The sequence below is a fragment of the Podarcis raffonei genome, chromosome 1, assembly GCF_027172205.1.
Source record: "Podarcis raffonei isolate rPodRaf1 chromosome 1, rPodRaf1.pri, whole genome shotgun sequence".
Taxonomy (NCBI): Eukaryota; Metazoa; Chordata; class Lepidosauria; order Squamata; family Lacertidae; genus Podarcis; species Podarcis raffonei.
In genome coordinates, this window is record NC_070602.1 from 3698076 (window position 1) to 3713520 (window position 15445).

General features: G+C 48.2%; 1 protein-coding gene across 17 annotated transcripts in view; it reads right to left on the reverse strand.

Annotated features, from left to right (window-relative positions):
* Nucleotides 1-15445, reverse strand: part of NIN (ninein) — a 131843-nt gene that overhangs the window by 39984 nt on the left and 76414 nt on the right. For all 17 annotated transcript variants that reach the window (XM_053386586.1, XM_053386331.1, XM_053386241.1 and 14 more), the window contains 9 exons: nt 14335-14481; nt 12811-12978; nt 11388-11524; nt 9290-9430; nt 8462-8636; nt 5255-5365; nt 4449-4538; nt 2667-2799; nt 1315-1436 (listed from right to left, as the gene is read on the reverse strand). In XM_053386586.1, coding sequence (XP_053242561.1) covers nt 1315-1436; nt 2667-2799; nt 4449-4538; nt 5255-5365; nt 8462-8636; nt 9290-9430; nt 11388-11524; nt 12811-12978; nt 14335-14481 — 1224 coding nt within the window. The remainder of the gene's footprint in view (nt 1-1314; nt 1437-2666; nt 2800-4448; nt 4539-5254; nt 5366-8461; nt 8637-9289; nt 9431-11387; nt 11525-12810; nt 12979-14334; nt 14482-15445) is intronic.

Sequence of the window (15445 nt, forward strand, 5' to 3'; positions counted from 1 at the left end):
ATATATAATGAGTAAAAGAAATTTTTTAAAAGAGGTAAAAGCTTTCTGGGAAATGATATATAATGAGTAAAAGAAATTTTTTAAAAGAGGTAAAAGCTTTCTGGGAAATGATCTATAATGAGTAAAAGAAATTTTTTAAAAGAGGTAAAAGCTTCCTGGGAAATGATATATAATGAGTTAAAGAAAATGTTTAAAAACACTTTTATTTAAAAAAACCAGAAGCTTTTTTACTGGGTATAGTGGGTAAAGAGTTACCGAGACAAGATAAAAAATTGTTCTTATATGCAACTACTGCAGCAAGAATTTTGTTAGCCCAAAAATGGAAACAACATGAAGTACCAACGAAAGAAGAGTGACAGATGAAGATGATGGACTTTGCAGAACTGGCAAAACTGACAGGAAGAATCTGGATCCAGTGAGATCAAGTGTCCCAAAAAGACTGGAATAAATTTATATTATATTTGAAAGACAACTGTAAGCAATTAACATCATTAGCAGTGTGATCTGAAGTCCTGTAAGACATTGCTAGCTATTCAGGATGAGGAATTTAATATGTTAGGTTACAATGTAACAAGTATACGAAAGGAAGTGAAATGCAAAGATGCAAAATTTAATTTTGTAAACCGGTAGGCGAGACGGAGGGGAGTCATTAGGCTCAATTGAGCCAAAGGGATATAATAACATGCCTGCTCAATTGTCGCTTAACTAACCTGCAAGCAAATCAGAAGGATTTGCTCAATAAAATCAGGAGATAAATCTAATTTCCAGGCCAGCTTTGGGCAAGAAAATCAGGTTGGCTGCTCAACAAAGATCTCATCTGGGGGGAAGTCTGGAATACTGTTTGCAGTTTTGGCTCGCGTGTTTCCATGTTAACGGACAATTATTTTTTGTACAAATTGTGAGAGGCAGCAAAATGAAAGTGGAAGTGGGATGGCTATAAACAGCACTCCAGGGCTGGGAGTGGAAGAAGAAGAGTTTGGATTTGATATCCCGCCTTTCACTCCCCTTCAGGAGTCTCAAAGCGGCTAACATTCTCCTTTCCCTTCCTCCCCCACAACAAACAGTGGGGCTGAGAGACTTCAGAGAAGTGTGACTGGCCCAAGGTCACCCAGCAGCTGCATGTGGAGGAGTGGAGACGCGAACCCGGTTCCCCAGATTACAAGACTACCGCTCTTAACCACTACACCACACTGGCTCCACCACCACAATGAACCCGGACCAACCCCCTCAGAAGCGTCCTGAGCAAACACGGATTAAGGCCTTTGATACAGACCCTGCTCTTCAAATGGGGGGCGGGGGAAGAGGTCAGCTTACCCTGTTCTGAAGCTCCTCTTGCAAGCTGCAAAGGTCCTGTTGATGCTGATCTTTCAATTGCTCGATAGCCATTTCGGCTTCTATGCTCATATTTAGTGGGTTGCAGTCTTCAGAACCGGGTCCTAAAATGCAAAATCAGCAAGAGAAATGCAGGCCTTCTTGATTTTCTACGCAACGTTTGCCCTTAATAATAATAATAATAATAATAATAATAATAATAATTTATTATTTATACCCCACCCATCTGGCTGGGCTTACCCAGCCACTATGGGTGGCTTCCAAAAAAGTATTAAAATACTTTAATACATCAAACATTAAAAGCTTCCCTGGGAGCCAATGTAGGTCTTTCAAGACCGGTGTTACATGGTCTCGGCGGCCGCTCCCATTCACCAGTCTAGCTGCCGCGTTCTGGATTAGTTGTAGTTTCTGGGTCACCTTCAAAGGTAGCCCCACATAGAGCGCATTGCAGTGGTCCAAGCGGGAGATAACCAGAGGATGCACCACACTGGCGAGACAGTCCGCAGGCAGGTAGGGTCTCAGCCTGCGTACCAGATGGAGCTGGTAGACAGCTGCCCTGGACACAGAATTGACCTGCACCTCCATGGACAGCTGTGAGTCCAAAATGACTCCCAGGCTGCACACCTGGTCCTTCAGGGGCACAGTTACCCCATTCAGGACCAGGGAATCCTCCACACCTGCCCGCCTCCTGTCCCCCCAAAACAGTACTTCTGTCTTGTCAGGATTCAGCCTCACTCCATTAGCCACCATCCATCCTCCAACCGCCTCCAGGCACTCACACAGGACCTTCACTGGTTCTGATTTAAAAGAGAGGTAGAGCTGGGTATCATCCGCATACTGATGAACACCCAACCCAAACCCCCTGATGATCTCTCCCAGCAGCTGCATGTAGATGTTGAAAAGCATGGGGGAGAGGACAGAACCCTGAGGCACCCCACAAGTGAGGCCGCTAGTTCACTTCCAGCAGCCTTCCATTTTTGCAGAATCTATTCCCAGCCCCATCTGGAGAAGCGTGGGATCAAACCTGGGACCTGCATTCAAAACCAATGCTCTGAAACTGATCTACGACCCTTCATGGCTCCCATGGGAGCGCTCTTCTCTTGCTTCTGATTGGGCAATGCATCCTCTCAACCCGAGCCAACCTTTATTACGCTCCCTCCTAGCAAGGCTTCTATTTTGCTGGCTCTTGATTATCTCTGGCATTTACACGCCATTCAGTATTCCGAATGTCTAAGGAACATCTGCAAACATCTACGGAATGACGGCTCCGAGGACCCCGAGGGCAGTTAAACCAAGACCCCTCCTCCTCTCCCCACAGCTGATCATCACTTTACCTTGAGTGCCCTCTGTCCCGCCATCGTCCAGCTCCTCGTAGAGAGAGGCTTTCAGAGGAGTCCGGGCGACTCTGCCTTGACCCTGGTACTCTTCCAGCTGAGACTGAAGCTCATCGATTTGGTCTTGGAGTTCCTGGGCATAGCAAAACAGACGTTGCGGCGCTACAGCCAAACTCAGGGCACACAAACGCAGGACTTCAATGGCAATCTCTTAGTACTTATGTACCCCTTCTGGGCCAGACTTAAGGATGTTGAGAATTCCGTTCCACCTTAAGGAACAGACATGAGACTGTTGTGTGTCACCTGGCTGTTTACATTCCAGCACAGCATGCCGGGAACTTCCGTTTGCGTACAGCGTTTGCTTTCGCGACATGAGAGAGAGACGACATGTTTCTTTGTTCTGATTTATGTTTAATAAATCTGTAACTGGGACGCAGGTGGCGCTGTGGGTTAAACCACAGAGCCTAGGACTTGCCAATCAGAAGGTCGGTGGTTCGAATCCCCGCAACGGGGTGAGCTCCCGTTGCTCGGTCCCTGCTCCTGCCAACCTAGCAGTTCGAAAGCACGTCAAACTGCAAGTAGATAAATAGGTACCGCTCTGGCGGGAAGGTAAACGGCGTTTCCGTGCGCTGCTCTGGTTCGCCGGAAGCAGCTTAGTCATGCTGGCCACCTGACCTGGAAGCTGTACACCGGCTCCCTTGGCCAATAAGGTGAGAGGAGCGCCGCAACCCCAGAGTTGGCCATGACTGGACCTAATGGTCAGGGGTCCCTTTACCTTTTAGTGTTGCCACAGGGACGCGGGTGGCGCTGTGGCTTAAACCACAGAGACTAGGACTTGCCGATCAGAAGGTCGACGGTTCGAATCCCCGCAATGGGGTGATCTCCCGTTGCTCAGTCCCTGCTCCTGCCAACCTAGCAGTTCGAAAGCACGTCAAAGTGCAAGTAGATAAATAGGTACTGCTCCAGCGGAAAGGTAACTAGCATTTCCGTGCGCTGCTCTGGTTTGCCAGAAGCGGCTTAGTCATGCTGGCCACATGACCTGGAAGCTGTACGCCAGCTCCCTTGGCCAATAAAGCAAGATGAGCGCCACAACCCAAGAGTTGGCCACGACTGAACCTAATGGTCAGGGGTCCCTTTACCTTTAACTGTAGCATGACTTACGCCTCACACCTACTTCTGTGTGTGAACCACACTCTGCTAATTGCATGCCCTGGCTTTTAAAGTCCGGGTTGCTGATTTACGTTGGAGCATGGGCTAATAATAATAATAATAATAATAATAATAACAATAATAATAATTTATACGCTGCCCATCTGGCTGGGTTTCCCCAGCCACTCCGGTTGGCTTCCAATCGAGTGTTAAAAACAATACAGCAATTAAATATTAAAAACTTCCCTAAACAGGGCTGCCTTCAGATGTCTTTTTAAAAGAAGATAGCTGCTTATTTCCTTCGCATCTGAAGGGAGGGCGTTCCACAGGGCGGGTGCCACTACCGAGAAGGCCCTCCTGTCTAGTTCCCTGTAACCTCACTTCTCGCAATGAGAGAACCGCCAGAAGGCCCTCAGCACTGGATCTCAGTGTCCGGGCTGAACGATGGGGGTGGAGACGCTCCTTCAGGTATACTGGATTGAGGCTGTTTAGGGCTTTCAAGATCAGCGCCAACACTTTGAATTGTGCTTGGAAACTTACTGGAAAGAGACGTCCGAGCTGGGCTTGCCAGCTGGCCTCTCGGCCCTCTGCATGTTGACAATGGACCCCCTGGGCCAGACCTCCTTCACTTACCCTGCACTGCTGTTCGTACGTATTCTTCATCTGCATCAGCCGCTCCTCTTGGAGGAAGAACTCTGCGCTGCCAGGATCGAGATCGCCATACTAGAGCCAAAGAACAAGTGGTGGGAATGTAAAAAGGTGAAATGCTTCTGGGAGATGATTTATAATGAGATGAAAAAAATGTTGAAATATACATTCATAAAGAAACCAGAAGCATTTTTACTGGGCATTGTGGGGAGTGATATAAATAGAAAGGAATTTAAGCTCTTTTTATATGCAATAACAGCAGGAAGAATATTACTGGTCCAAAAATGGAAGCAAGAAGAATTACCGACGATTGAAGAATGGAGGATGAAGTTAATGGACTATGCAGAATTAGATAAACTAACAGGAAGGATTCGAAACCGGCGGGACCAGAAATTCACGGAAGACTGGAGTAAATTTACGGACTATTTGAAAAGTATTTGTGAAGATCAGACGACGTTTGTAGGTTTGCAAGAAGTTTTGTGAGGCGTATTATTGGAAGTATTGTAAAAATGGAGAAGGGGAGGATGATTTGTTAAGAGATGTAAAGGCAATATAAAGTTAAGAAATGCATAAGAAGTGGTTAAAACAGTGGATCATCAGAGGTGCTGATGGAAGTCTAAAAAGATTATATAAGTGATAAGTTTTGTGGTATATTTTACAATTTATATGTTAAAATCAATAAAAAAAAACCTAGAGTCAAATAACACTTTGTCACCACCCTCTTCCTCCATAAGAGTGGTCCCCAAACCTTTTCGGGCCAGCGCCCCGTTGGGTCGGAAGGCCCAGCCTACCTTCTCCGCTAGGACATTCTCCCAGTTCTTCTGCAGTTTGCTGATGGTGCCCTCGTATTTCAGTAGCTTCTCTCCGGTTTCCTGGAGTTCGTTCTCCAAGCGGCTGTTCTCCTAAGGAAAAGCCAAAGGAAATAAAGAGGCTGAGAGCCGTACTGCAAAACGGTAAACAGAACAGGGAAGGTTTTCTAGATATGTGGTGAAGGCAACCAACCCAAAGCGCCTGATTCAGTGACTGCGCCCTTTTAAAATGGGATTATTTTCTTGCGGGTTTTAATTATCGGCATTTATAGCTCAATTTTTTTTGCGAAACTGGTTTTTAGTCCTGTAAACTACCTAGAAAGCTATTTTGGCAGTAAGCAGTTTACCAGTCAGTCAATCAATCAATCAGTCAGTCAGTCAGTCAGTCAGTCAAGGAAAGCTCACTGGGTGAGTCTGGGGGCCAGCAGCTGTCTCTCAACCTAACCTACCTTGCGAGGCTGTTGTGGGAATTAAAATGAGGAGGGTGAGAGAACCGTGTGAGCTCCTTGGAGAGAAAAAAGGTGGGATAATAATAATAATAATAATAATAATAATAACAATAATTTATTATTTATTATTTATTATTTATTATTTATTATTTATTATTTATTATTTATTATTTGTTATTTGTTATTTGTTATTTGTTATTTGTTAATTATTTATTATTTATTATTTATACCCCGCCCGTCTGGCTGAGTTTCCCCAGCTACTCCGGGGAGTAGTGTTAAAAACAATACAGCATTAAATATTAAAAACTTCCCTGAACAGGGCTGCCTTCAGATGTCTGGTAGTAGTTGTTCTCTTTGACATCTGGTGGGAGGGCGTTCCACAGGGCAGGCGCCACCACCGAGAAGGCCCTCTGCCTGGTTCCCTGTAACCTCACTTCTCGCAATGAGGGAACCGCCAGAAGGCCCTCAGAGCTGGATCTCAGTGTCTGGGCTGAACGATGGGGGTGGAGACGCTCCTTCAGGTATACAGGCCCGAGGCCGTTTAGGCTTTCAAGGTCAGCACCAACACTTTGAATTGTGCTCGGAAACGTACTGGGAGACAATGCAGATCTCTTAGAGTGTTATGTGGACCCGGCGGCTGCCCCCAGTCACCAGTCTAGCTGCCGCATTCTGGATTAGTTGTATTTTCTGGGTCACCTTCAAAGGTAGCCGCATGTAGAGCGCATTGCAGTAGTCCAACCGGGAGATAACCAGAGCATGCACCACTCTGGTGAGACAGTCCACGGGCAGGGAGGGTCTCATTCTGCATACCAGATGGAGCTGATAAACAGCTGCCCAGGACACAGAATTGGCCTGCACCTCCATGGACAGCTGTGTCCAAAATGACTCCCAGGCTGCGCACCTGGTCCTTCGGGGGCACAGTTACCCCATTCAGGACCAGGGCATCCCCCACACCCACCCACCCGCCCCCTGTCCCCCCAAAACAGTACTTCGGTCTTGTCAGGGTACAACAAATATGATTGGCATCCGTCTGTCCCACGAGACAATGTGCCTCCGAGGGGTGAAGTTAAACTGATGTTAGCAGCACTGAAGTGCCCTCCCTCGTGTGCCAGCCTGGGCAAGTGTGTCTGGAGGTCCTGGGCTGCCTCCATCTTGACCTCGGTGATGTGTTCCAAAGGAAAGCAGAGCAAGAGGTTTGGGCCCAGCTTGGCTGCAGGATTTGCCACAAGGAGACGTGCAAGGCTCCATTCCCAACTGTTTTAGGGACTCCAATCCAGATTTGTGTGGGCTTTACTCCTTAACTTTTTCAGCTCCCAAAGATGTCCCACAAGGCAGCAGAGGTCGAGGACCAGAGTGTTCCTTCTCCTAGACGGGCTTCCTTCCCAGGTGGACGAGCCCCAGCTGCACCTAATGCTATTTTTCTAGAAAAAGAGGCCCCGGAACTCACCACGAACGCCTCCCTTGTTATCTTATAACGGCAGACGCTCTACCACCCAACTACCTCCTGAACTCTCCTTTAACTCTGGCAACCTACCGTATTTTTCGCTCTATAAGACGCACCCGACCATAAGACGCACCTAGTTTTTAGAGGAGGAAAACAAGAAAAGCCAGCAAGAGCCGCAGACATGCTCGCTCGGCACGGCTCTTTAAAGATAGGGCGGCTCTTGCTGGCTTTTCCAGGAGGTGGGAGAAGGGACTGACGGGCTGCCCTCCGTCTCTTCTCCCCCCTCCCTGAAAAGCCAGAGCAAGCTGAACAGCTATCGCTGAAGCCAGCAGAGCGAGAGCGAGAGCTGTGCAGCGCTTCTGGGTCGCTGGCTTCTCAGCGAAGCAGGATGAGGGACGGAAGGGGCTCCATACGGGCTCCTTTCCATCCCTCCTGCTTCGCTGGGAAGCCAGTGACCCAGAAGCGCTGCACAGCTCTCGCTCCTGCTGTTCTGGCTTCTGGGATAGTTGCGCAGCCTGCATTCACTCCATAAGACGCACACACATTTCCCCTTACTTTTTAGGAGGGAAAAAGTGCGTCTTATGGAGCGAAAAATGCGGTACTTTTAACCAGCGTTTTGGGAGTAGGTTTGCAGATTCTTGGTTATAAATGCAGACGCAAAAGAGCGCATGAGTGGCATAAAAAGTAAAGGGTAAAGGACCCCTGACCATTAGGTCCAGTCGTGGCCGACTCTGGGGTTGTGGTGCTCATCTCGCTTTATTGGCCGAGGGAGCCGGCGTACAGCTTTTCTGGGTCATGTGGCCAACATGACTAAGCCGCTTCTGGTGAACCTGAGCAGTGCATGGAAACGCCGTTTACCTTCCCGCCGGAGCGGTACCTATTTATCTACTTGTACTTTGATGTGCTTTCGAACTGCTAGGTTGGCAGGAGCAGGGACCGAGCAACGGGAGCTCACCCCGTCGCTGGGATTCGAACCGCCGACCTTCTGATCGGCAAGTCCTAGGCTCTGTGGTTTAACCCACAGCGCCACCCGTGTCCCTGTGCATGAGTGGCATAGTCAGTGCTATTTTTCTATATAAAGAGAGAGAGAGATGCCGGAATTCACCGTGAATGCCTCCCTCTTTCTCTTAGAATGGCAAAGATGCCCACCTGAGAGGTGCCAAGTTCTGGCGAGTCCCTGTTGAAAAAAAGCCCTTGGATCACAGGACCCACTGACTTTATTGAGAATGAGGAACGTGGGTTGGCCAGGCACCGTGTCTCCTGCGAAGCCTCTCCTCTGACGCCCTCCCCGCTCACCTTCAGTGTCAGAGCCAGGCAGTCCCGCAAGTCGTTCTCCTCGGTCCTCAGCTTCGCCATCTCCTCCTCCAGGTCGGCTTGCTGCTTGCTGGCCTGCTGCTGGATCTGCTCCCGCTCTCTCTGCAGCTCGCTCTTGAGCGCTGCCACCCTCTCCTTGTACTCCTCTTCCAGCTTGCTGCACACACAGATCGAGAGAGGTTGCTGAGGATCAAGCCCTCGGCTCACCAGGGACCAGCGGCCTGGTTCCTGAAGTTGAGTCGGAATCTCCTTTGTCACTTGACTCCTCGGGAGGAGCGGGATACAAGCTCGTTCCACACCTCCCATTCAACACGACGGCTTTCGTGTCTGTTTCCTCTCAGGCTAAACACAAGGAGTTCTCACCCACTCCCATGGATATTCTGAGCATGTGCCAAAAGCAGATCAGAAACGGGACCAGCTCAATGAAGCTGCCCATTGATGGCCCTCCAGTTGCCCAGCCTGGCCAGTTTGGAGGAGGAGTGGAGGAGTTTGGCTTTGATATCCCGCTTTATCACTACCCGGAAGAGTCTCAAAGCGGCTCACATTCTCCTTTCCCTTCCTCCCCCACAATAAACACTCTGTGAGGTGAGTGGGGCTGAGAGACTTCAGAGAAGTGTGACTGGCCCAAGGTCACCCAGCAGCTGCATGTGGAGGAGCAGGGAATCGAACCTGGTTCACCAGATTACGAGGCTACCGCTCTTAACCACTACACCACACTGGCACACATAGAAGTTTCTGCTTCTATGTTCCCAGTAGGTCTTAGGGACCCTTAAGTGACTGAGATGCTGTGAATGGAGAAGGGCAAGCTACCTCAGGTTGTATTCATTTTGGCGCTCGATGGCAGAGTGCCGCTCATCCACCTCGGAGGTCATGAACAGTTTCCATTTCTCCGCCTTCTCCAAGTCCAAACGGAGCTTCTCCTTCTCTCGGGCTTCTTGGTCCACTTGCTCCCTAGGAAAGGGAAAAAAGTTCTGCATTATCAGACTGGGATCCTGGCCTGCCTGACCCCAGCTGGGCCTGTATTAGTGGCAAGGAGTTCTTTTTTTAAAAAAATTGATTTTAATTCGTTTTGCTACATCAAACATTAAAACAAACGAAAAAAAACATACATAACACATACACACAAAAAAGAAATACATAAAAAAAGAGAAATAATAATAAAGAAAACAAAAGAAAAAACATCTCCTAACATAAAATACCAACAAATTAGGTTACATTTGCTAAATAACACACACTAATTGACTTCCCTTCATCTCGGTTTCAGAATATATTATATGATTTTTTATCTGCAGTTTCTTTTCCTTAAAAAACTCTTTACATCACAAGTGTTACGTCACACCTACTGTGATTTTTAGATTTTTTACCTCTGTTTCCATATATGTCATAAATTTATTCCATTCTTTGTTAAACTTTATGTCTTTTTGATTTCTTATTTTCTGTGTCATTTTTGCCAATTCTAAATAATCAAATAGTTTGAGTGGCAAGGAGTTCAAAGACTGGCAAATCTTAAAAAAGGTAGTATGACCACCGACAAATGGGAAACACTGGCCTGCGAGTGCTCCAGTTGGAGAACAGCCTTGACCAAAGGTGTCATGGGCTTTGAAGACACTCGAACTCAGGACGCAAGGGAGAAACGTGCTAAGAGGAAGGCATGCTTGGCAAATCCACACCGTGATCAACTCCCACCCAGAAACCTATGTCCCCACTGTGGAAGGACGTGTGGATCCAGAATTGGCCTCCACAGTCACTTAGGGACTCACTGTTAAAACTGTGTTTATGGAAGACAATTTTACTCGGCTACGGGGGATCACCAAAGAAAAAGTAGCGAAGAGACTGAGTTGTGGATCAGGAAACTCTGGGTTCAAGCCTCGTCTCTTTCACAAACTCACAAGGGTCACAGACGCATAACAACAACAACTTTATTATTTGTACTCCACCCATCTGACTGGGCTGCCGCAGCCACAATTCAATGAGAACACCTGGCTTCCCCCAAAGGAACTTGGGGACCGTTCCTTCTGGCAATTGTAGCTTCTACAAACTTTTCAAGACTTTTGCTTAAGTTGCCTTTGAGCGCAGGCAGTCTAGAGCAAAGGCACTTGCTTTTTCAGAGTCTCCCTCTGGGCTGTGAAAATCTTGGAATAAGCAGAGATGGCAAAACTGACGCCACCGATAAGAGATACAAATTTGGAATCTTTTAAAGAAAACTGGAAGCCCTTTCTAGTCTACATAAAAGTTATTTCCCAACTGCAAAGACCACAGTGGGGCTTGAAGTGTAAGAAAATTGCAGAATATATTAAGAAACATGTTAGAGAGGATGAAATTAGAAAAGGCGAGACCGAATTTGTATGTAATTTGAGTTATAAATTTCGGTGTTGGGCGAGTGGGAAGTCATTCGTTTTGTTGAATTGGAATATAGTTGTTGAGTAACAAATGTAACTTTCTATATGGAAAAAAGAATAACATATTATTATTATTATTATTATTATTATTATTATTATTATTATTAAAAAAGTCATGCCATTTGCATATGGGATCTCACTTCTGCAGCAGAAATTCCCCTGCTTGTCCTCTCCACATATGCCCCCACCCCAATTCTGCTCTGAGACTTGTGGGAACCCCCAGACAGATTTGGGAGAGACAGACAGGAGAAGAGGAAGGACAGGTTCCATTGCACAAGGGGGAAAGCCTTGAATGAATGGGACAACTGTGCTGGATAGCTTGGTTGGTAGAGTGTAAGTCTCTTAATCGCAGGGTTGTGGGTTTGAGCCCCACATGGGGCAAAAAGATTCCCACATTGACCAGAAGGTCCCTTCCAACTCTACAATTCTTTGATTCTATGATTCTATCTGAAAATGTGGGTGGGTCCAGAAACATAAAAGGACATATTCTTCAAAAATTACAAACTTACATTAAATGCCGGATCTCTGTTTTGAAGCTGGCCAGCACAGCTTGGTATATCCCGTTCTTTGTTATGAGAAGTTCATTTTCCAGGGCGAGAGTCAACTCCGTCAGGTTAATTCTTCCATCCAGGTTGAAGTCCAAGGCCTGCCAGAAAGCAAGAGGAAAGAATTCCCCATCAGTTAAGAAGCTGCGTCTTCTTTTGGCTGATTATCGTATTTTCCGCTCTATAAGACGCACCGGACCATAGGACGCAACTAGTTTTTGGAAGAGGAAAACAAGAAAAAAAATATTCTGAATCCCAGAAGCCAGGACAGCCAGCGGGATCGCTGCGCAGCAATCCCACTCGCTGTCCTGGCTTATGGGATAGCCGCGCACAGCCTCTCCCGGAAAAGGGGAGCCTTCATCCCCTGCCCGGGAGAGGCTGCGCGTGGCTAAGGCTCCGCCAAGAGCCACGCTCCCTTTAAAGAGTGCACAGAGTGTGTGTTCAGCTCTTGGGGGCTTTTCCTCGAGGAGGGAGAAGGGCAAAGCCCCCAAGAGCCGCACACACACTCCACACGGCTCTGTAAAGGGAGCGCTGAGCAGAGCCTCCCGCCTGCATTCGCTCCATAAGACGCACACACATTTCCCTTACTTTTTAGGAGGGGAAAAGTGTGTCTTATACAGCGAAAAATACGGTAGTTTTCAGGTTTCCACCCAGTTATCTTGGGTGTTATATAGTGATATACAATAAAATGTGGAAGCGCCAAGGCAGCCGTCGCCGCATTGAATTCACCGTTTTGGGCATGTGTGATGGCCTGGGATCGGATTCAGAGGCTGAACCTGAGGAATCCCAGCCTGCACAGGATTCCCCGCCTCCAGGACCGGCTGAACCGGGGCTGGGGCTTGAGCCTGAAGGGTCCTCACCTGTACTGGATCCTCAGGTGCAGGCACCAGCTGAATCCGCTCTGGCTCCTGAGGTGATGGAGGACCCATTGCCTGCAGGTGCTCCACTCTCAGCCCCGTCAGGGGAAGCTGAGGTTGCCTCTGGGTCCGGTAACCCTCCAGCCTCTCCTGAGCTGCAGAGGCTCAGGGCAGAGAGGCGGAGGGAACTCAGTTCCTGCAGGAGGAGTGCTCGCCTCCAGGCCAGGAGAGGCGAGTCACCTGTGGACCGCGGCCGCCCTATGCCTCGGGGCAGATAAAAGCTGGCCAGCCCCAGTCGCAGGTTGCGGGAGCAACATTGTTGGTAACCTGTTCCTGCTGGCACCCTGTCCTACTCTTCTGCCAGAGTTCCTGACCTCACCTGACTCCTTGCCTTGGACCCAGCTTCAGCCTGATGGACAGCCTCCATACCATACCCTCGACCTCGGACTGGACTCGGACCACGCCGCACGGTAACCCCCTGGGACCAGCACAGCGTGCCCCGGTGGCCAAGAGGCAGTAGAAGCGCTTACCTTCAGGATCTCATGGCTGTTCTCGATTCCTTCTTCATGCCAGGCGTCAAGGATCTGCTCTACGTCCGCGTAGCCCATTCCGTCATCCAGGCTGGAGAAAACACGGAAGCCGATGGTGCTTGTCATGGCCGAAGGCGTGGTGGTCCGCCTCCCGCATTCATCGAAGGACTGAGAATGGGAGAGAGAGAGAAAGAGAACCACAGGAATGTAGAGCTGGAAGGGATCTCTAGAGTCATCTAGTCCAGCCCCCTGCAATAATCGGTTGTGCTGAAATTCCAGCCCCCCAAAATTCCATTCCACCTAGAAAACTGGCATGTCAGGGAGAAGACTGGTCTGGAATTCTGCTTCCTAACATGCTAGATTTCTCAATGAAGGGAATTGTTTTTGACGGAGGAGACGTAGCAGAGGTATAACTTTAATATTTCCTGACAACCACTTGGATTTTTTAATGCAATCAAGCAGTACATATATTCTGGTTTTGTTTTTTTTTTTAAAAACCCCAAACAATTATTTCCTATTCCAATTTCCAAATAATTATATTCCTATTTTATTTACTCTGGACTACTATGCATGCTCAAGTAGGAAATAGTTTCTTTGTAGTTGGACCTTGCCAACAAAGGTCCGTATAGTAAAAGCTCTGGTTTTCCCAGTAGTGATGTATGGAAGTGAGAGCTGGACCATAAAGGAAGCTGATCGCCGAAGAATTGATGCTTTTGAATTCTGGTGCTGGAGGAGACTCTTGAGAGTCCCATGGACTGCAAGAAGATCAAACCTATCCATTCTGAAGGAAATCAGCCCTGAGTGCTCACTGGAAGGACAGATCCTGAAGCTGAGGCTCCAAGACTTTGGCCACCTCATAAGAGAAGAGAAGACTCTCTCGAAAAGACCCTGATGTTGGGAAAGATGGAGGGCACAAGGAGAAGGGGATGACAGAGGACGAGATGGTGGGACAGTGTTCTCGAAGTTACAAACATGAGTCTGACCAAACTGCAGGAGGCAGTGGAAGACAGGAGTGCCTGGCGTGTTCTGGTCCAGGGGGTCACGAAGAGTCGGATACGACTCAACGACTAAACAACAACACATATGCATGCTCAAGTAGGAAATAGTTTCTTTGTGGTTAAAAGAATTTCTTCTGATCTGACTTTGTCCCACGTGGTGGTTTTGAAATGCTCAGAGGAAATCTGATTGGTTCTTACAAACACTGTGTAAAAAGTTCTTTTGTGAATAAAATGACCTGGGCCGAGGGGCGGACAGGAATTATTATCAGCACCTCCTCCCAGAGTCTTGCTGGTCAAGCCTCATGTGTATTCTATTAATCAGAGTCCAATCCTTCCTTCCTTTGGGAACGCTACACTTCTCACATAATTTATACGTTAACTTTGCCAACTCCGCATAGCTCACCAGTTTTTCTTGCCATTGTTTTTTCGTTGGGATTTCCTCGTTCTTCCACCCTTGTGAAATCCAACTGATTTTAGACAATTGAGATGGGGGTGGGGAGGGGGGAGTACACCTGAGGTTTCTCACCTGCATGGAGAGATGGCGCTTGAGTTGTCTGTAGGGAGTCGAAGCTGAAGGCGGGAGAGGCTTCCCAATTTTGAAGAAGCCGTAGAAAAAGTCTTCGATGCTCATCGTGCTGTCGTGCTCGAGGTTTCGGAAGACGTCCTCTGCCACCTGAGAAGAATCAAAATACACCCTCAGATAGAGCAGAAAAAGGGGAGAACCACTACTGGCCCCGACTTGGTGGAACGCTCTGTCTCATGAGACTAGGGCCCTGCGGGACTTGACATCTTTCCGCAGGGCCTGCAAGACAGAGCTGTTCCGCCTGGCCTTTGGTTTGGACTCAGTCTGACCCTTATGTTTCCCTCCCCTTATGGTCTTGATTTATCGGCTACTATAATGGGACGCGAGTGGCGCTGTGGGTTAAACCACAGAGCCTAGGGCTTGCCAATCAGAAGGTTGGCGGTTCAAATCCCCGCGACGGGGTGAGCTCCCGTTGCTCGGTCCCTGCTCCTGCCAACCTAGCAGTTCGAAAGCACGTCACAAGTGCAAGTAGATAAATAGGTACCATTCCGGCGGAAAGGTAAACGGCGTTTCCGTGTGCTGCTCTGGTTTGCCAGAAGCGGCTTAGTCATGCTGGCCACATGACCCAGAAGCTGTACGCCGGCTCCCTTGGCCAGTAAAGCAAGATGAGCGCCGCAACCCCAGAGCCGGTTACGACCGGACCTAATGGTCAGGGGTCCCTTCACCTTTAGCTTTATAAATGAGGCTGCATTTTAAATTGCATTTTAACCTGTATTTTAAATTGCCCCCCCTTTTCCTCCTATCATGTTTTTACTGTGATTTTATTGGTGTTAGCTGCCCTGAGCCCGGCTCTGGCCGGGGAGGGTGGGGTATAAATAAATTACTATTACAGTGGTGCCTCGCAAGACGAACGCCTCGCAAAACGAAAAACTCGCAAGACGAAAGAGTTTTCCGTTTTTGAGTCGTTCCACAAGACGAATTTCCCTATGGGCTTGCTTCGCAAGAAGAAAGCCCATAGGGAAATCTCCGGGGACCTCTTTTAAATGCTGGCGGTGGGGAGCAAAGCCTTTCGCCCCCCTCCGGCCTTCAGAAGAGGTCCAGGAAGGCCGGCGGG